The following is a 22,207-nucleotide window of genomic DNA, read 5'->3' as shown; positions in this document are numbered from 1 at the left end:
TGTTTTATGACGTCACCATCGCAAAAGCTGCTATTTGTAAGGAAGTAACAAAACACATATTATAAGTCGAATTGCGGGAACCAGAGATGTCTGATTGAAAATTGGAATGGTGCAAACCGATGAAATCAGTGTCCCTTATACAGATAACAATTTTAGAAAACTTCTTTACAATTCCTTTAAAATTTAAGAATTTTGAACTTGACCAATAAGACCATATATTTATCAGTAGATATACCTGGTGTCATAACATAACATAACAGAATCCTTCTATAATCAGATAAATCCAAAAATCTTAGTAATTATCCATAAATATGCAATTAACTATTGAAAAACACTTAATATTAAGATGAAATGTTTTTCAATAATTATTTAGTTTATGAATTTTCCAATTTTCCAATTTTCCAGATTTTCCAGGGATTCTGTTGTAACTTTATAACACTAGGTAAGTTCACTGATGAATATAGACTCATATTGACCATTCTTGGAATCTTAAATTTTATGTTCATTCTAAGACGTAGTATCACTTTAACTACACAATTATGTCCTTGAGAGCCATATTTTACGTAACAAATAATAAATAATGATATTAGTAAATGAATTTGAGGAAAACAATATCTATTTGTAATTGAAAAAAAAACACTTAATTAGCCTAGATAAATTCTGCATTATAAAAACTTACTTATGACAAGGTTTGCTATAAATTGTTTTTATTTTTTTTGTTTAAAGCTTGTGCTGCCTCAGTTTGTCTTACTCTCTCAGCTTCACCTGGGATCTGACCTAATTTTCCTGCTCTATAATCTTCTATAGCCTGAAAAACACATAAAATGATTCATGTTCAATCTGATAAAATAAGGAAAAGTAACAACCATTTTTTTACAAGGTTATCAACTTAGGTTCACGAGGATCCTTTCTACCAACTGGTCCTTGGCCAAATCTCTTAAATATTACTATCAGCTTCCTATAATAGCCATCATTATATAGAATTTAATAATCTTTCATATTAGAAGCACAAGTTATAGATAAATAAGACAATTTATGGATAGATACTTCTGGAATATTTATAACTTCAACGTATCAATGTGGTTCTCACACCATCATCAGGAATATAATAGAATTCAATAGTTTTTAAACACTACTCACTTACCTGATCTATCTCTTCCTGAGTATTCATAACAAAAGGCCCATAATTAACTATTGGTTCATTAATTGGTTTTCCAGCAATTAATAAGGCATGACAATCTGAAATTATATTTTTTATCATAAAATATTTACATTTAATTGTACCCATGTGAAAAATTTGTATTCATTTATCGATGAATTACAAATTTCCTTAGTGATCTCCGATGACGTCATGACTTTGTAATGACAACTTGGATTTGTGTTGTTGTGTATTCATACTTTGTTCATCCTCAATCTAGCAAAGTAAGTATGTAAAACAGAGCTTAAAATTAATTGACATATAGATTAAGCACAATTTGGCCTCAACTGAATATTGATGAAAATCACAAGATCACCATGAAAATCAATAGATTAAATCAATGCATTGATACAAATCCACAAAAAATGAAAACCATGCAACTAAAACTGTAGCCTGTAGTGTGAGTACAAGACAAATGTTAATGTGTTTTTTTTTTTGCTTAATTTCTTTATGAATATGATATAAAACATTTCCATATATGTCCTGTAAATTGATGCAATATTGCCACTAAAATTGAAAATGTACCTTTTGTTTCTTCTGCATGTATATGAAACTCTGTACCCTTATCACTAAGTACACCAACTTGACCCATGTGTACTGGTAATTTGTTAGATCCTAGAAAACCTGTAAAAACAAAAACAAATTAAATACAAATAGATCCACTAAAAGATAAAGATAGCTTGCTAGGCAAGGTATATTACGCACATTGGCAGCTTTGATTTTAAATAAAAATATTTGACTACAGTATTGCCTCGTTTCATGTGGGCGATTAAAAATATATGATGAAAATTTAGGAGGATAGCTCGCAAGACCACTGGCTTCTTAAGTTTATTAGAATATGTGGCTGAAAGACAATCATCACCAGTATGCAATATTCAACATTTAGTCATACACTTCTTTCAAACTTCTTGTTTGATAGTGCTCTTCCTTCATTATTAATACTTATGGTATTTCCAAATTCTTCATAGAGCAAAGAAAGAAACTCATTTAATATTTATTTTTTAAAGAATTGTCCACAAATGATCATGAAAAAATAAAAGCGTCAATAACTGTGCCTTCTGGAGTGTTTTTACGCAAGAATTTGAATGCTTTTCCAAGAACAAGGACAGTAACTTCTACTAAATATTTTTCCATTTATTTAATTTTCAATAGGGTTTATCCTTAGGAGATAATAAACACTCACACCAAGTTTCGACTAAATCTGTCAAAAATTGTGCCTTCTAGAGTGTTTACGAGCAATTGTAGACTGACACACTAATATACACATATGTATATCAGTAAAATATTGATACGTATTTCCCTTACAAAATAAGCCAATTTACCTGCCCCTCTCCAAACATAACAAAATCCTGTATGAGATAAAGGTACATGTTGAGTAAAACTACTACCAGGTTGAAGATGTATATCTAACATTATAATTGGTATCTTAGTTTCAATGACAGCACTCACACCTAGAAAAGAACCACACAGACAATTAGTCCAAAACATCCACCTCTCTTCCAGCTTCTGATAGATATTTTGACAGTTGTCAGCTGGAGTAGAGTCAGAAAAAATATACCCTATTAATTGGGGATTTATCACACCTCCAGTGATGCATTTTTCTAACATAATATTAAATTACCTTTACAATGACTGTAAATTAGTGTTGGGCATTAACGAAACATTTCGTTTTGTTAGAATCATGTGACCCAATGATGTTTGACCTTTTGGTTGTGCACGCAGGGCGATGTAAGATCAGTTTCATTACAAAAAAACTAACAATAAATTACCTTGAATTTCTAAAAAACAGTGTATTAGGTCAAAGGTTTTAATAATTAGGCTTACAACATTAAAAATTTAAAAATTTTATTCTTTCACGGTACCGGTACCGGTTGCCATCTTTTACATTGTATTGATATAAATTACTAATACATACCTAAACTCTCTCCTGATAAAACTTTAACTGTAACTTTATTATCAGCTGTCTTGGCTACAGGTATTTTTTCTGAAGGTATATCTTGATAACGGGGTTCAATCATTTTCTCCTAAAACAGTTTTAAGTTAATAACTATAGCAATTTGCATGTCTTGTAATGATTTCTTTGCTAATTTGTATACATTAATGTGAAAACTTGGCTATTATCTTTAGCACTGTCACAATGCATGTTCTCTATGGCTAATAACAAAGGTTCCGTACCGTATATTGATAAGACACAATAGGCATGCTAATTTTGGAGTTTTTTAAAGCGTGAAGCCATTTTGATTATCAAGAATGATATTAAAAGACTTTTTGTTAGGTATGGATGACCATATGTTTTTAATGCTCATTTTTGTACCGTCTCTGAACGAATAGCCACAGCAAATATCTTTATGTGAATTTGAAATTAGCTATAAAATTATAAATTTTGAGAAAAATGATATGGGCAGATATTCTTAACTTGAAGTTGTTATTACAGAGGTTAAATTTTCCAATGAAATTTGGAACATTTTTAATAAACATTTTGTAGGATATTTCATGTATTTGTAAGGTATATTTTATGTTTCAAAATTTAACAGATTATTCTGATCTATGAAGATTATATTGTTTATGTGTTTACTTTACCTTGGCTGGTAAATTGATCCAAAGTTGAAACCCTTCCACTTTTCCACCATTATTTATAAGATTCTCTGTTGGCATCTCAGAATGTATTAAACCTTTACCAGCTGTCATCCACTGAATCCATCCTGGTTTTAAAACACCTATAATGATAAACATAGCATATCATGTTAGCAATTTATATTTCATTATAAATTATACTAAATATACCTTTTTGATTTCCTTTTATCCATCAAATGATATATCCAGTATAAAACACTTCTATTGAATGTATATATGATAAGCCAGTTGGGAACTATACGTGCCCATGTGCAACACGCTCATTCTCTACATCCAACTCTGGATAATGTACTATGGCAGTCTATGAAAAAGGATGTCATACAAAGGGTTAACTTCATTCACAATTGTCAAACTCGTGGTATAAGCTTACTCCATGAAGTGAGCAAACTTGTTTTCAACATTCTAAATGATAAATGGATAACTGTCAATATAGTTTACCCTTTATATCATATCCCTTTTCATCATTGGTCATAGACTGCCATAGTAAATCCACATTGTTTGTCCCAAGACAGAAGTAGGGAATAATCATGTTGTGTATGCCCACACGTTCCAAACTAGTTTATACATTACTCTAATGCAATATTCAGCTGCACGGTACAAATATTTTTTTCAGCTATTTAAAGATGTCTAAATAATGGAATTCCAGCTATCTATTTTCTATCTAGTAATCTTTTTTGTTTCCATATAAAACTGCTATAATTTGCTTTGAGAGATGAAGGGATAAATAGAATGCACATTGATCAAATGTAATATAAAAATAGTGAAAAAGTAATCTAAAAGTAATTTAAACATTTCTGTTCTGAAAAGTATCCAATATACAGCTGCAGGCACACGAGATATCTGTCGTGAGTAAAATCTCGCATGTGCCTTTGCTTCCACGACAAGATAATCGCATCCAAGCAAGTTTGATAATTTTCTCTGATGGTTTTATCGTCTGCAAGACAGACCGTCATCTTGACAAGACGGCAATAAAAATCTCCAACCATGACTGTTGCTTAAAAAAGCAAATATTTCGACACCAGATCCCTTTAAGCAACATATTGAATCAGAAACTTGTATTTTGTAGTATAAACATCTCTTACCACTGTTACCAGCTGAATCTTGATGTCTAATTTCCCCATCGATAACATAAGTTACTGTTTCGAAACCTCTATGTGGATGATCTGGTGCTCCTAATGCTTCCCCTGGTTTATATTCCACAGGACCTGGAAATCATTTAAAATAATAAATTATACCCATGGAACGGACAGCAGACTATCTCTGTTTATGTGTTGTAAATTGACAACAAAACAAATGAAAATTTAAATTGAGGTACTCTGATCAATTTAAAATTTCAACTTATTATGAATATATATTGTTAGTCACACTAAAAGTCTAAATAGATTTATTTTCCTGATAATCAATATGTTTTCAACTTAGCTACAAGTTATAATTCTTTACAAATCAATCAACATTTTTGTGCTTCAGTTTTTAAGTGATACAGCAAAACCAGTGGAAATTTTTAAAATCTAATGCTAGGGGCAGACAAATGCAGTTAGCACACGTACACGCTGATTAAAATCACCCATGAAATTTTACACCAGGCTACGTAGCCAATTTATTAGAGTATAAGCCACTTGGTTTGTCCATTGACCAGTACAAATAGCAAAGGCAGCTATATGAAACATTATGTGAAATCAATGGGTTTCAAAAAAATTTCATGATTTGAACTGACAAATTTTTTGAAGTGATTTTTAAATTTTTAAATGTTGTTTAAGAAATCTAAGATATGAGGATCTATTGATATATAGTTACTAACCTATATGATCTAGCATTAAGAAAGGGTCACAGGTTGGTATAACTGTTCCAATAACTTTCCTCACTAGGAAGCCACCACCTTCTGTTTGAACTTTAGGTGTGGCAACTTTTGTAATAATTCTCTCACTCATGTTCTAGTCTCTTCTTTCTGTAACAATGTCAAATTGTATTTCAAATAAAGCTAAGAAAAGAGAATATTTCAAAAGGCAAACTAAAATGTAGCAGCATGAATTCATTAACATGGGTAAGCTTATTTACCACAGAAAACTATGGTGGATACCTGTGCCCTACTGGTTTAGTACCCATAGGAGTTAGTTCAGAAATCACCAATTTTTAATATAATAAAATCACTCTATGAGTCTATGATAACCCTCTACTAATTTGAAGCTGATATTCCACTTCATATAAAAAATAATCAGTAAATTTGATTGATTAAATTAGAACAAAAACAGTAGAGATGCAATTATTAAAAAATCATAGTAACTGACTAAAAATTCCTGAACGAAAAATACTGAAACTAGAAAATAAAATGAAATTTAGTGATTGAGCAGTCCAACACCGCTTTCCGCATGATCTGATGTGAAATTTTAAATTCATAGCATCAGTCCATGAAAAACTTACTAGCTACTAGATAATAATGACTCAATGAAATCATTCAACTCCAGCGTTTTCAGTGACAAATCTCTGCTAATATCTCGAAGTTATTTTTTTTTCTAAAATATTTCTGATGATGAGAGTTATCCCGCTTAGGAATTTATATCCGATTATACCAGACTTAAAATCAGAAAAATAGCCAAACAAACAGTTGCTGTTGCTCATATACGATTTATAGGCTACTAGGCCTATGGATTCATTTTTGGACTCTGAGTTTCAGTTTTCTATTTAAAAGAAGAATATATTAAAACAACAAAATTTAAAGTATACAGGTATTATAAAAACATAGAACAGAACGATGGTAAGAGATATTTACCACGCGAGACAAAATTTTGCCCTCCTCGATCCCTCCTTGGAAAAACTTAGATGGCATGAATGACATGTGGAGTCGCTATAGTTGAGCTCCCTGAGACCCTGAGCTAGCTACGGCACTGACTGTGATGTTAACTTACTGCACTTTTCAGCCTAATAAATTTAGGAATGTCAAAAAATTACATGTTTCATATAATAATCATAATAATAATAATAGTCACGTAACCTATACAGTGGTGTAACCTATTTTCGTGGATATAAGGATTCAACACCGAATTTCGTCAAAGTTAAAAAAACAAAAAAAAATTTGTATGTCTTAGATGTTTCCTCAGATATTCTACAAGATAATTGAAATTGGTTTATTTTGATTTTCTTTATGAATCGTTCACTTTGACCCATATTTCATGAGCATCCAACTCGGCAACGGCGACAGAATGCGTCACCTATTTTCGTGTACAATGTTTGATCTATAGATAAGTCTAGAAAAACACGTTATATGGATACCGGGTGGTATAATTAACTTTTCTTAGTATTTATCTTTAATATCAATTCATTATAACTAGTGACAATTCCTTCAAAGAACCACAATTAAAAAAAAAATAGTGACTGACAAAATAAGATACGTAGCGTGATTTATTGCTAAAAGTCACTGAAACAACATAAGAATATGGTTCCATAGAAATTTTCTGCTGACACGGAATCCGCTAGTTGATCACGTGACTTCATTCGTTGCACTACATTCTAGCAGACGACACTTGGAATTCCGATTACCGCTTGGGATTATAAGGAAATTCGGCCGATAAAAAATGGTGACGTTTGGTAATAAGTGAAATCCGCCATTTTGTATTTGTCAAAGTATACATTAATACATTTTACATTGCTTGAAACTCCTGGATTCATTCTACTAGCTGATTTTGTAGAGAAAACCCATGTTTATCAAAACAAACTAATGCAGAGGTCGCCCAAGGTCGCTCATGTAAATTATTAATCGTTTCCGGAAATCCACGAATAATAGGTTTCCACGAAATTAGGTTACTTGACTGTAATAATTATCACTGGTGACCTCCACATTTGCATGTTTTGATTTACATGGGTTATCTTTACAACGTTAACCTGCAGAATTTTTCCTATCGTTCCAAAGCAATGTCAAATTTATTTTTTATTTTTAACATATATATATACAAAATGGCATATTTCAGTTTTTATCAAAAGTCACAATTTTTTATTAGCCAAATTTCCTTATAATCACCAGCTGTATTCGGAATTCCAAGCGTCGTCTGCTAGAATATAGCCACCTGACAAACTAGCGGATTCCATGTCAGCAGAAAAACACAATGAAGACCATATTCTTATGTTGTTTCAATGAATTTTGGCAATAAATTGTTCTTTGAAAGAATAATTGTCAGTAGTTATAATGGAATGTTATTAAAATACTAAGAAATAATAATTATACATACGTGTTTTTCTCGACTTATATAGAGATCAAACATTTTGCAGCCGTTGTCGAGTTGGTTACTCATGAAATATGGGTCAAAATGGGGGATGCTTAAAGAAAATCGGAACAAACCAATTTTAACTTTTTTTATAGAATATCTGAAGAAACACTTAAGACATACAAAAAAATCCTTATGTTGATTTTGGCGAAATGTTGGCGATGAAAACTTTTATGAACGAATATAAGTTACAACACTGTATATTTTATTCCACGCATGATAAAAAAAATATTTCGGGCATGAAACTTGATAATTATTTTAGTTGACCCTCTGGATGCAAACCTAAAAAAAAAACTCCGTGGAGTGCAAACAAGGCTCTCCGAGTTCCGGGTCATTTCGTATCTTCATCTATGACGATAGTCCGAAACATCGGCCTCTGATGGATATTTTGACAGTTTTCAGCTCGAGTAGAGTCAAAAAAGTCCCTCTTAAATGGAGATTTTCCACACCTCGGAAGATGTGTTTTTTCTAACACGATATGAAATTACATCTACGATGACTGTCAATTAGTGCTGGGCATCACCGTGACTTTCGTTTTGTTGGTATTATGGGACTCTGTGACCTTTGAACCTTTAACTGAGCTACAAAAATTATTCATCTTTCCAAATATATGGTTTTTTTTTTTAGATCCAAATGATTGGTCAGGCTTTCATTCGACATATTGGTAAGCTTTCAACGAGATCTCTGGAAAAAGTTGTAGAAGGTTGAATTTCCTGTTTTAACATGGCAAGAGATGGCAAATGAATTAGTGGAATGAGTCCTTGTGATTGTTCAGACTACAATCAAGATCGGATAACTCCATCGAAGTAGACCCCATCGTACCGACAAGCCTAATTAAACGTGTTTTTACTAATTAAAGAGCAATAACTTTTACACCGCACATAAGATAATTACCAAACTCGAACTTAACCGAGATCTCACCAATAATACCTGCATACCAAGTTTCATCAAGATCGGTTAAAAACTGTAACCTATAACTTGTCAACAAGAAACGTGGGTGGATAAGAAGGGATTTTGGTTTACAAGGCGTGACGAATCGACACTGCGATAACACTTAGCCTACTAATAAGTACGATCTAGATCAGTATTTCACAGGTTCAAAGTCCATGCTCTACTTTCGGTTTGTTTACTATCGGCCTTTGAAGTTCAGGTGAGCGAAACAACTCTAAGAAAATGGTTCTGAATGTTTCCTTCACGACTGGGATGAGAAGAATGTTTTATCTTGTTTCTCCAGAAGAATCTTCATTTGAAAAAGCAGAAGATGTCCCTAAATATATAACTGAGGTAAGTGCATAATGTTTGGCTATATTAGGATTATTATAACTTAATCAATGACATTGCATGCCTGGGAAATTGATAAACAGCCTATTTTAAACGTAGTGTATATGATTGACCTATCAAGTTAAAAGGACAGGTATTCCATTTTTGGAGATTGATTGGGAGTCTTAAATATATGTAGGCCAAAATAGTCTTCAGGAGTACTAGAAATGTACGAACATCGCATAATTCCGTCAAAACTTATTTCTATAAATATTATGTCTTTTCTATATATATAACAGAGTCTCTTTTTAACTTCCAAATGTGGATAATTCTTGACGCACATTAATTTGAAGGCGTTCAATCCCGGCATAGATCGGGACAATAGGGCCTACCTGCGGATTTTTCGACCCGGTTTCCCCTGTCAGTGATGTAGGTAAGAGGGGCTGACATGGAAAAAACGTCTAGTCGTTTGGATGTGACAATAAACGTGTCGTCATTTTAGAGGGGGCCCCTCCCCTTGTAGCCCCGAAAGCAAGTTGTTCGGGAAAAAATCTCATAAATCTCGCCCCTTCGCGGACGTAAACCTGGCTCCGCCTCTACCCGAACGTAAAAGAGATCATTATGATCCGACCACTCCAATCCTCACATTATCATCCTACAAATACGAGACTGCAGTAGAAGTTGCTTCCTGGAAGAGTACAGAATTCGTTCTTTTAACTAGAACTCAGTGTTATATCTATATCTATCTTTGTCTAATTTCATAAAGTAAAATTCGACTTCGGATGCTTCAATGATTAATTTGTGACACACGCAGTTTCGGTCTTGGTTTTACAATGAAAAACTTTATTTTTCTTTTCAGTCATATCCATTTTTCATTTTCTTTGTGGTAATAGAAGTATTGATATCTATGTATAAACAAGACAAAAAGGTGCGACTAAATGATAGTTTGACGTCAGTTAGTGCTGGAATGTATTCAAGGCTACCAATGTAAGTGTTTTTAAAATATCTGTTTTGGGCAAGATATCATCAGCTCTTAGATGTGGTCGTAATAATGATCACCATTCAAATACAAAATTTATAAAATCTGAACACATGTCAAGATATTCTATTACGAATATCATAATTATTTATCTTAATGCATATTTTGGATATTAGTAATATAAAATCGCCATATAAACCAAGATTTGTCAACAATTCGTTTTATCTTGAAACTGATGAAAACTATTACTCTTCCTCTATCAATTCTGTAAAAATTCTGTATTATAGTTGCTGAAATACACTATCGCAAATGCAATTGGAGCCATGATATTATTTGTGCTCAAAGGTTGGTCGTGTGCAGTCGTTTATTAATGAAACACAATCTTGACGAAAGATCATTTATTAATATATAAATGACGTTAACAGAATATTAACATAGCATGAATACAAATGAATAAAAAATATCAAAACAATAAAATCATGCTACAAAGAGAAAACGCAAATTAATAAAAGAAATGTCGAGATAAAAATTTAAGAATTAAAAAACAATAAAATAAAACTTGAACATGTAATCACAACAAATATGGGGGACAATCCGCCGTCCATTCGTCATGTGGGCTAAAACCAGACCAGTGGAGTTGGGGGTGGTGGTGGGTCAAAAGATTTAAATTCCAACTTATTTAAAACATCCGGACTGGTTGAATACCCACGACGAAGTGACGCCAATAAGCGCCCTCCAGTGGAGAAGAATATAGGTAAAATAGATTCACCTCCCCTTGATCACAAATTGATTTAAGATATGTAAATCTTTATATATGCAATGCTGGAAACCTCATCTGAATCCCCGATGGGGGTAGGGGTCACCATTATTTCAACTCTTCACTCGACTATGATTTGAAAATTTAAAAAACACTTAAATTTTAGATTAGGAATAATAATATATTTCTAGATATGTATTTTTATCAGAAAATTTGAATCCACCAAGCTTACATTAACATATGTATGAATTTGTAGGTTGATTATACCGTCTATAAGTATTGTTACCTATGTATGGATTTATAAGAATTTTAATATTATTAATCTACCGTGGAATTCACCATGGACGTGGTGGTTATGTTTTCTAGGTGTAGATCTAGGATATTATTGGTTCCATAGACTAGCACATGGTATGTATGATTTATGAGTTTCATGGTTTTGTATATTATGCAACAATGATTGCTGTATACGAGGGTTCATTTGTTTTTATTGAATAGGGTTATGACCTGAACATAGTTTAGTCTTAAATTTTCATGGAACTAGTGCACGAGAACTTGCAGATATTTTATTCTATCTTTGCATATCTCTCCTAGTCTATAGAAATGTTTTCGGTCTGACTAGTTACCACTGCATCCACTACGTCCATACGAAACAATTATCACTAGCACGACATTTTAGTGGTGTAAGATATCAAGAAACTTCTATCTATTTAACTGCATGCGAACTAATCAGTAATCCTCCGACTGTATCTTGTTACAACCTTACAACAAGCTTTCTTGTTACTTATAGAGGTAAATTTTATGTGGGCCGCCCACCAGGTACATCACAGTTCAGAAGATTATAATTTCTCTACAGCATTACGTCAATCAGTTTTACAAATCTATACTTCTTGGGTAAATATAGTCCTTCATACTTTGATATGATTATTTCATAGTTTCTAAGAAGAATTTCAAATGCGCCTTTATATCTCCTCTTTATTCCATTATATTATCAGATATGATAAAGCATATAACGAAATCAGCTATATATTGAAACTGAATTAAATCAGAAGCTTATCTATATGCTACCACTTTTGAATTTTCCACCCACATTATATGTGTATGTATATCAAAATTCATAAAACAAATTATATGTCCTTAAAGGAAAGACACAACCTTTTTTACAACTGAGGTTCACGAAGATTCCGTCTCTTTCCCGGATTTCCCGTACCCAATTACATCCGAGTCTTACTGAAATCACGAGGAAAAATGACATTGTCAAGATCACCGGACATTCTGAAATCCGCAACCTAGACCATAACTCACGCACGACCATCAATAATTGTTCGAATTGGCCAAGACGGTATGCACAGTTTCTTACGCACTAACCGACCGAACTATAGCCCGCTTTCAACATTCAGTTGCTTTCAGAATGCTGAAAATTTATACATAGTAATTTCAAGATTTGTTTTTTTTTTTTTTGTAATCCGCTGTATCAATGTTTTCAGGTATTTTATTTGCCGTTAGCTTTGTGCATACCACCGCCAATATTTATAGCTCACAATGAGCTTAATATATTATATCAGTTCTGGATACATACTCAGGTTTGCTATATATTTTTTTTGAGGTGGCGTGCATACAAGCGGACATCTACCATCCGGATTATGTTCAGTTTGCAATGGCTTCCTATACATTTTCACGATTTTGGCCTTGTGGCTTTCTTATATTTGGGGCACAGACCAGTTTTCACTGATATCCAATGATAAAAACTTAATGAAATGGGCCTTTCATAGTTCCCTAGACGTGACGTACAAATGTAATATACTGGGTAAGGTCGGATTTGTCGAGCTATATAATTAATATGGTCTCAACATGTCCGTTTCAATTCGCCAATGATTGTTATTGAGTGATAAGATTCTGTTGAACTAATGTAATAAATGAATATAATTTTTATTTTGATGATAGTATATCCGGTCATTGGGGCCACTAGAATATATATTGAATACACCAAGTCATCATCGTGTTCATCATGGAAGAAACAGATATTGTATTGATAAGAACTATGCTGGTACTTTGATTATCTGGGACAGAATATTTGGTACTTATCAGTCTGTATTTAATATGATAATATATAATATAATAATAATGATAATAATACTGCAGTGTATTTGTACGTTCTTGTTTGTATTTGCATTGATGCAACGAAGCCTCTACGAAAATTAGCAAGTAAGCCAACATATAATGTTGCCCAGTTAACACCCACTAAAGAAAGAAACAAAACAAAACCTTGTTGGAGAGTGAATAAGAAGATGATCTATCTTATCATCCGATTTCAGGTACATTCACCCCCGAAGAAGAAGAAGTAGCGTATGGTTTAACTCATCCCGTTGGAACATTTGATGCTACTGATGTACAGGTGATTATGGAAATCAAATGATTTTCTAATGGTTTTAGGAAGAGTAAAAAGCTGCAATGTCCTTTAGTCCTTCAATGGCAAATTAGAAGAACAAATTATAGATAAATTGTTATGGACATATATTTCTTTAATATTTTTTACTTTCGTTTTATTGATATACATTGATCAAGGCCAGATTCGAAATTGGAAATAATTCGATTAGCAGTTTAAGAAAATGGACTCACACTGAGTTATTCAAGACACTGTTATACTTGTTAAAAAGAAGCTATCTTTACGCCATTTATTTCATCTACCCTACAGAAGATCTATCTGGGATTGCTACTTTTAGAAATAAGAAATATTTTATTGTGCAGTTTGGTTATGGGGAGTATCTGGTGCACAGGACCAACAAGATGATCAGCCTTGAAGATAAGGTGAAAAGTTTATTATATGGTCCAGGCTGGTTACCTGGAAAAGCAAGAACTGGTGATATCAACGACATTCCTCAAGTAAAATCTGTTTTTATTCTGTTTTTTTTTTCAGACAGTTGCTTTTAGTGTAAGAACTAATACAAATTACCGGTACAATTACAGATTTTTTCAGCTAAACAAAAGAGTACAAACACAATTTCCTCCTATCGTTTGTTTTGTGCCCTGTTTTATTTTAGATATCCAACTAAACTGTTTTCATGATTTTAGATTGAGAAACCAATCAAACGATATGGAAACATCATACCTACATGGTTGAATATATATGTCGTTGTACACTTTTCTTTAGTCTTTATTGGTTTCCAAATACTGCCTCAAAAAATAACGGTAAGTATATTAGCACCGTAATTCTAAAAGATCATTCGGTATCCAAAATTGACATGTATTTTAAAATTTTTTTGAAGCTCAATTTTTTCTCTCTATTTGTTATTATGATAGATATTTCACATCATGGTTTATATTGATATTTATAGTTTGTTTAGTTATTAGTTAATTATTATGTTCTGTTTATGTTGTTCCTATTAATATTTTGTATCATATTCTGTAGTATTATTGTACATTTAATTAATGTTTTTATATCAAGTTCAATTTTTGTTGTTCCGGTATATATTTTGTATCAACTATGTTGTATTATTGTACATTTAATTAATGTTTTATAATGGCCAGGCTATATAATATCTATATATATAAATTCTAATATATATTATTTCGTTTGATATTTTAGTGCTACCAATGTTTTGCTAATATGTTGTTGGATTTGGGGTCTCGTTTTGCAGTTAATACTTGGTTTATTTATTGTTATTTTGTTGATCTATGTTCTTTTAGGGTTTTAACCAAGCAACTGTGATATTATTTCTACTGTTTATTGGATTTTCTTTGACGAGTTTTGGTCGCCTCTTTGATGGCAGGTATGAGACTTACCACTATTTAATAACTACAATTTACGACTGTCTTTAACAAAAATCGACCTTTTTCGTTGATCTGGCCTTCGATATGTTTATAATTTCAAAGTATTAAGGGGTCTTTAATATACGAGAGATGACCTCCCTTACTGTCATCATTAACAAATAAACCGTAAGAAAAGAATCAGTCCACATTAGGAAAAAAGTTTAAATACAATGAAATAACATTATAAGCATAAAGTGAGTTTTTTTAAAAATTGAATATATCGATATATATTAAAGGGATTGTAAAGAGGTTTTCTAGATTTTTATGTGTATCGGGGACTCTGATAGCACCATTCCAATTTTCAGTCAGACGTCTGTGATTTTTGCAATTCTACAAAAAATAAGTGTTCGATGACGTCACCAATTGCGAAATATGCTTACATAAAGCTCTTCGCGATTAGTGACGTCATCAAACACTTAGATTTAGTGAAGTTACAGGACGTCTGATTGAAAATTGAAATGGTGTAAATTTTGTCCTTGAGACACAAAAACTTTAGAAAAACTTCTTTACAATCCCTTTAAGGAAAATTAGAAACGAATAAGTAAACGAAATTATTTTTTTTCAGGAAATCCGGAACAGTGATGGAATTAGTGAGATGTATAATATATTTAATTGCTGATATTACGCTGACGCTCACGGGATTTTATTCCTCGACCATTCTCATTCAATTACTTCGTATAATTTTTATTTCCTCTACTGTAATATGGATAAGAAAATGCCAACATTTCGGTTTACCAAGAATCCAAGACAAACAGAAGTGTAATTAACGGTGTGGAGTAGGTGTATAAGCATCTTTGACTTCACATATACCAACATCTTCACAATGTCAAGTTATTACGAATTGACAGCAATAGCCCCAATTATTGAAGTTTGTAAATGCAGCGATTTGATTGGATTGTAAGCGAATCAGAGCACTCAACACAAAGAATGTTAATAATTGGACTGTGCGTGTAATGGGTGTTCGGTAGCGTGCAATCTAATCAAAAAGCTATTCTGTGAAATGTCTGTGAAAGAAAGGTGACTATTGTATTCAAGATATAAGACGAGGTTCGTAATAGCTGGACATTGTGAAGATGACATACTCAGTGAGCATCCATGACTTCAAAGGGACAGGTAGGCCATTTTTTGACCAATATCATACTTTGGTCTCAGAAACTGGGATTGTATAGCTGAGCTAATCATTAATAGTGTTCACAGCTCACCGTCGAAATTTTAGCCTTCATATCCATGTGTGGTCAGAATGATCTGCATTTGAATGTTAAAATGATGACTCGTCAATTTAAGATACTCTGTGATATATAGAAATGACATACAGGAAATAGTGAGTAAAATTCGTAGTTTGAAGTATTTTTAAAGGAATTGTGCGATTTTCTTACATTTCTAGTACTTCTTGAGACTATTTGCATATATTCAAGACTGAAATCAACCCCTCATAATGGCACATCTGTCATAATAAAATATACTCAGTTTTTTATGTTGTGCTTAGCTGAATTCTGCTTCTCCAGTTTTATGTGGAATGTCTTACATGTTATATTGATTTTGCTTTATTTTGTAAGTTTATAATGTCTTATGCTGTATGACCTGGAGTAACTATAAATGTCGACTAGATAAATAAAATGAAACATAGATGAATGAATGGAATAAATGAATGCGAAGCTGAAAGCCAGACGATCAACTTTTATGATGTATTCTGTTGCTCTTTTTCATACTTCAAAATATATTTGTTTGTTATCAAAAGAATTTTTGTTGTTATAAACCCAATTTAAAAGTGTTTATATCCACCTTTTGTATCGGATTCAGTATTGCTATAGCATTTCATGCTCGACATTAAGTTTAAACACTCATGAGATTAAGTTGGTCATATCGTTCTAAAATAATTTGGAATTTTGGTTTCATATTATGCTATATATGAAAACGACCAGCTCCAAGAAGATAGAGTAAGGAGACGCTTTGTGTCAATATGCAATAATTTATATAAAACTTTACAGCCAGCTCTGAATGATTAACGGCTTCCTTAAAATTATTTATAACTACAATAGATGTAGTCTGAAGTAATCGAAGCTATTGCGTCAGTAATCTCCCTTATGACAAGACACTATAAATATTTATTTATTGTATACTAGCATATGTAAGGATGAAGCTTTCGAAAATTGTTGGGAGTTCGTTTCAGTTCTAAACGGATGGGATAGATCAGTATGATATCGCTTGCTATAGCTGCTCGCTTTAGTGACATAAATATTGGCAGTATCGACACGAAACTACACGAATATGCTTTTAATGGCGATCTCACGGGATTGAAAGAAACATTATCCAGTCTCTCAACCTCAAACATCCAGTCACTTTTGGATAAAAAGAACCACCTTGGTTGTACAGCATTGCGATTAGCATCCACAAGTGAGTCAAAATATTATTTTTTGAAAAAGAATCTTTTTTTGGAATCTGATTTTGGATGCTGTTTAAAGTCTTACAGGAAAAACGGACGAAAAATCACAAGTGGTGAATTGGAAAGCATCGATGCTTTAGTAAGATGATTTTAAATGCAATGTTAAACCCTTAAAACCCTAGAGCCTCGATAGGTTATAACTGATTGAACTTGAAATGAAATTAAAATCATCTTTCTATGCAATCGTCCATTAACTTATTACTTTGCAATCCAGCATAAAGGCTTTGGAAAAGTAAAAGTCGTTCTATTCTGTCAGGCTATATTCGCTAACATGAAAAAGGTTGCAAGGGGAACCTTAAAAAACACAAAATAGTAAGTATTTATAGGGGGGTGGTGGGTAAAGCAATCGATCAAGAATCATTTAAGGGGTTATAGAACGAAGAAGGTTGGAAACACTCCTAGTAGAATGTAATACAATAGAGCTTTATTGAAACGGCTGATTCGTTTAACATCTCTTGTAAACGATTGAATGATCAAAATTGGGACCAATAGATTTTTTTTCATGTACATTTTAGCTGGAAACACACCATGTGTACAATATCTGTTATCTATGGGTGCCTCTGTGGATATAGCTGACATCAAAGGACAAACTCCGTTGTTTGTTGCTGTTAAAAACAACCATGTCAAATGCGTACAGATTTTATTGGAGAGTGGTGCCAATCCTGAAGGTGACGAAGCCAATATGGCAACCCCACTCTATACTGCAGCACTTAACGGCTTTTTGGAAATCATGAAGGTATTTTAACGAACCTCAAATCTGTCTCATGCTTAGTCCTAGTAATTTTTATAGTACATTACACTAATAAGGAATGGAGTATTAGTGTCATCAAAATTCTATTTAAAAAATCTTCATAGCTTTTAAGCTGCTGTCTATTTATTACAATTCATGGCATGGTTTGAAAATATTATTGTTATCCGAAAGAAGAGTTCTAAATGATGTAATATTGAAATTTGACAGAATCAAATTAAATTATCTTTTCAGTTACTCATCCAGCATGGTGTAAATCTAAAACCAATGGACCAACCAAACAGGGTGACACGGATATTCTCAAACGATGCATTAGAAGTTGCACTGGCATATCATAACTTCAATTGTTGTAAGACCCTTCTTTTGGCAGGGTATGAAACTTGGCCAATGTCGTTATGTCATATCTTAATAAGGTACAAAAGTAATCGTAAAATGTTGAAGCTCTGCTATGACTTTGGGTTTGAAGCTGTTAGTGGGGATAGAAAAGAAGATCTCAATAAACTGAATGAAGAGAAATATTTTGAAGCTATTGGGTTTTTAAAATACGTTTCAGGTGAATGCGATTTTGAATACTTTATATTACATAAGTATTGAAAAACACAAGGACGCAGATTCCTTCGAAAATGGACACTATCAGACTTTGTTTCAATCCACATTCGTAAAGAGAGTACAACTCGTCGCAATAGTTCACTGTAGGTCGTTCTCTAGTTTCAAATTTAACCGCATGGTGCAGAAACGTAGGACGTAAAACTCCATTCATTTCATTTCATTTTTAGTTTCCGAAACTTCATGATCGTAACTGATGACAATACAAATTACCAGAACATTATTGTGATGAATGCATTAACCATATAAAATAACTCAAAAAGTGGACAGTTGTTGGAAACCTTCAAATCGCACTGAAGTGAATTAGGCCTACAATTTTATGTTTGTAAATTTCTATTTTCCAGCTAATCCAAGAAGCTTGATGTGTTCATGTCGACTCACAGTCAGAAGACATATAAAAGATTTGAATCGACTTGACGATTTGGAATTACCGGTCTCGTTAATAAGATACTTACTACACTTAGATTAGAAACTAATCAACAGATGTGTTATGGTGCAATATTTTTTTTTCATCTGTGATAGTCGTCCGTAGTTTGGAAAGTTATTTTGTATTTTATTGAAGAGGTCTAGGTAGGAATTAGTTTGTGTATATGCTACCATCAAGTGACATCCAACATCAGAAACTTTCGTTTCCGTTTTTTTATTAGTTTTTATTTTTAGTAAAGCACTCTGAAGTGCATTCAGCATAAATTTGAATTTGAAATCAAAATCGCGTTTAAAATGACGTAATTTTGGTTTAAGGCTACATGCATTACAAACACCATTTGGATTTGCTTCTTCTTCCAAACACTTGATACCACTTTTATTATTCACTTATGATTGATATACTTCCTCATGTGAAAATTTCATTACCTACGGTTTCACAAATAGGTTGTAAGGATTTCGGGTTTTGTTTTCCGGTTTGAGGATCGTGAGTGCATGATAAATTTATTCCACACATTAAATCGTGTGGCAAAAAGTCTTGCTTTCAGTCATCAGAGAACCAGTGTTCGACCTTATACAACGGAAAATACGACAGAAACATAGTATTATAACCATGGACCTCGATTTTGACTTTCTTGAGCGTTTGTCATCCAAAGTCACAAAAAAATCGTGACATATTCTCAAAGTTTTCAACCATACAATATAGTCAAATTTCAAATTGTGTTTTTCAATTAATGTTAATAGAAGGATTAATCTTTGTTGTATGGATTTCATTTGGTCATTTGACAAATTGCCAATTTGAATAATAAAACGTAATTTTTTTTAAAAAAATAATTTGGGCGTTGGTTCTTATGTCGTCATTTGCTTGGTTACTTGACATAAATGGCGGTTGTGGTTTCTAATCTCGATCGGCGTGTTAAAGACCGGTGATCTTGAATAAATCATCATTACTCATAATTCCAGTCGATGGTTACGGGTTATCTGAGAATCCGGAAATCAATGCCTAGGGGTCTGGTCAAGGACTAGCTGTTATAAAGGATACTTATGAAGTTGTTATCCTTGAAAATGTAGTTGTTGCTTTCTTTCCGTTACTTGCTATCGGAGCAAAAATAGAATAAAAATCTTATTATTCAAGTGTTTTTCACCCTTCACAATGAATCAATGATTCAGGCATAGATTATTCAGTTATATTTTTATCACTGCCAAATACCCAATACAAAATGAATAATCCTTATGTATAAGAATATGAAGTTGACCGGCTGTAGGTTTGTTTTACAATCTTGTCTATCATCACGTAATCAAGAACTTTATTTGCCGAGACTATGGACTAAGTTATTGTTTATTTTTTACAACCGTAACACACCCATGTAATTGCATTATTTTTATTGCATGAATAGTGCACGAAAACAATGCACTCTGTGGGGCTTACTGTGATATAAAAGTTAAAAATCCATAAAGAGGTCTTGGCATATTAATTTGTAGAATATCCACACTATATATTGTACTTTATAAATCGCATTCAGAACGTTATGAATAATCTCACGGTTTTGTGGTTATCATATACTTTATTATTCTAAATTTAGACATGTCCTGACCGATCCTTGTGAAACATGCAACTCTGAACTAAACTAGCAATAGGTTTTCCAAATAAGAACAATATTCTGAACGTTCACGTGATTAATCAAGATTATTGATGCAAGATATGAGGTTAATTTTGATAAGGAGTTTCTAATTGCCTTTCATTACAAAGGTGGGAGTCCCGATAGCTCAGTGAGTTAGACTCTTGCTCGCTAACCAGGTCCAGGGTTCAGTTCCGGCGCAGGTCGAGATGATACTTTCGGACTTTTTTAACCCGGTTTCCCCCTGTCAGTGATAAAGGTAAAAACAGGGGCTGGCACGGAAAAGCGTGTTCGGATGGGACAATAAACCGAGGATTCGCGTGCACGTTAAAAGTCCCTCGACAGTCGGAAATGGAAAAAAAAGCAGGCTAATGCCGCTGTCCTCGCAATTTCTCCTCAGTGCATCCTGCATGGTGCTGCCTGTCTTCATTAGCCCACATTAAGTAGGACATAAAACTCCATTCATTTCATGACAATGGTCATTCAGACATTGACATCCTTCGTCTGATTACATTTTAGTGTTGGTAAGAATTGCTTGACAAGTCCTAAATTCGCTTCATTTACTCTACAAGAAGAGTTTTGTATTCTTAATGCTTCATTTCCCAATATGATATTACAAAACTCTCTTTAATCATTTTGTAATGAATAGTTAGCTTGGTTTATTCAATCATTCACTATACTATATAAAGACTTAACAATGATTCAATACAGTTAGACAACCTTTTAATAGAAATAAATCTATTATAAAAAATATATGTAACGATGATGTGATTTTTATGACCTTAAAGCATTCTAAATTTAACCAGTTGGCTTTTAATCCGAAATAAGCTAGTGAACAATTGTCTTTGTTGTTATTAAAGTACATATTTTCTCACTATAGAGACTTCTCATCATAAGAACTCGTTCTGGACGTTTTTTCAAATTTTTTTTATATTACAATATGTCATATGCTCGATTGCATTTAGATGAAATTTGGTGTACTTGTGCATTATGTTTGAGAGGACTCCAATGGTGTTAACCTGACCAACTTATCCCAAACGTTTTTCTATGCTATTGTCAAAAATGTTTGGGAGACATAAATTGGCCGGATATTTGGTCCTTCTCCAGCCAGTTGCTTGCAGTATTTTGAAAATCCAGTTTCTATCAGATACTTGTGGTCGATTGATTGATCTGAACCCACTGAAAGGGCAACAATCGCCATTTTCGGAGGTTGATTTGGATCCTAGAAGTAGTAGAAATTGTACGATATCGCATAACCCATCCAAATACACACACACTAGAAATTTTCGCTTTCTGTCATTGGTTTCTCCGTCTATAACAGGTATTATGACGTTTGCACGTCCTTAAAGATGGGTTCCCTTATTTTCATTTATGAAAATGAAAATGTTAAAGTGATACTACGTTTGCAGTTTAATATTCTTTAAACGTTTGTACTGTTTGCTTGTTTATCAACTATATTTTAAAAATTGTTGGCCTT

General features: G+C 32.8%; 2 protein-coding genes across 2 annotated transcripts; one reads left to right on the top strand and one right to left on the bottom strand.

The window, feature by feature from the left end:
* Positions 1 to 694: 694 nt before the first annotated feature.
* LOTGIDRAFT_155124 (hypothetical protein) lies at positions 695 to 5,760 on the bottom strand (the record flags this gene model as incomplete). Its single annotated transcript, XM_009065627.1, has 8 exons — positions 695 to 808; positions 1,145 to 1,239; positions 1,724 to 1,822; positions 2,521 to 2,649; positions 3,114 to 3,222; positions 3,779 to 3,915; positions 4,915 to 5,037; positions 5,631 to 5,760. The coding sequence occupies 8 exons, from the start codon at positions 5,758 to 5,760 to the stop codon at positions 695 to 697; spliced, it is 936 nt and encodes a 311-aa protein (XP_009063875.1).
* Positions 5,761 to 9,261: 3,501 nt separating this feature from the next.
* Positions 9,262 to 14,900, top strand: LOTGIDRAFT_210842 (hypothetical protein; the record flags this gene model as incomplete). Its single annotated transcript, XM_009065626.1, has 10 exons — positions 9,262 to 9,372; positions 10,208 to 10,335; positions 11,341 to 11,492; positions 11,872 to 11,975; positions 12,569 to 12,664; positions 13,026 to 13,158; positions 13,397 to 13,476; positions 13,830 to 13,964; positions 14,154 to 14,270; positions 14,769 to 14,900. The coding sequence occupies 10 exons, from the start codon at positions 9,262 to 9,264 to the stop codon at positions 14,898 to 14,900; spliced, it is 1,188 nt and encodes a 395-aa protein (XP_009063874.1).
* Positions 14,901 to 22,207: the final 7,307 nt, after the last annotated feature.

Source organism: Lottia gigantea (assembly GCF_000327385.1).
Source record: "Lottia gigantea unplaced genomic scaffold LOTGIsca_7, whole genome shotgun sequence".
Taxonomy (NCBI): domain Eukaryota; kingdom Metazoa; phylum Mollusca; class Gastropoda; family Lottiidae; genus Lottia; species Lottia gigantea.
Note: the sequence above shows the minus strand (reverse complement) of the source record. Positions and strands in the feature narration are given on the sequence as shown.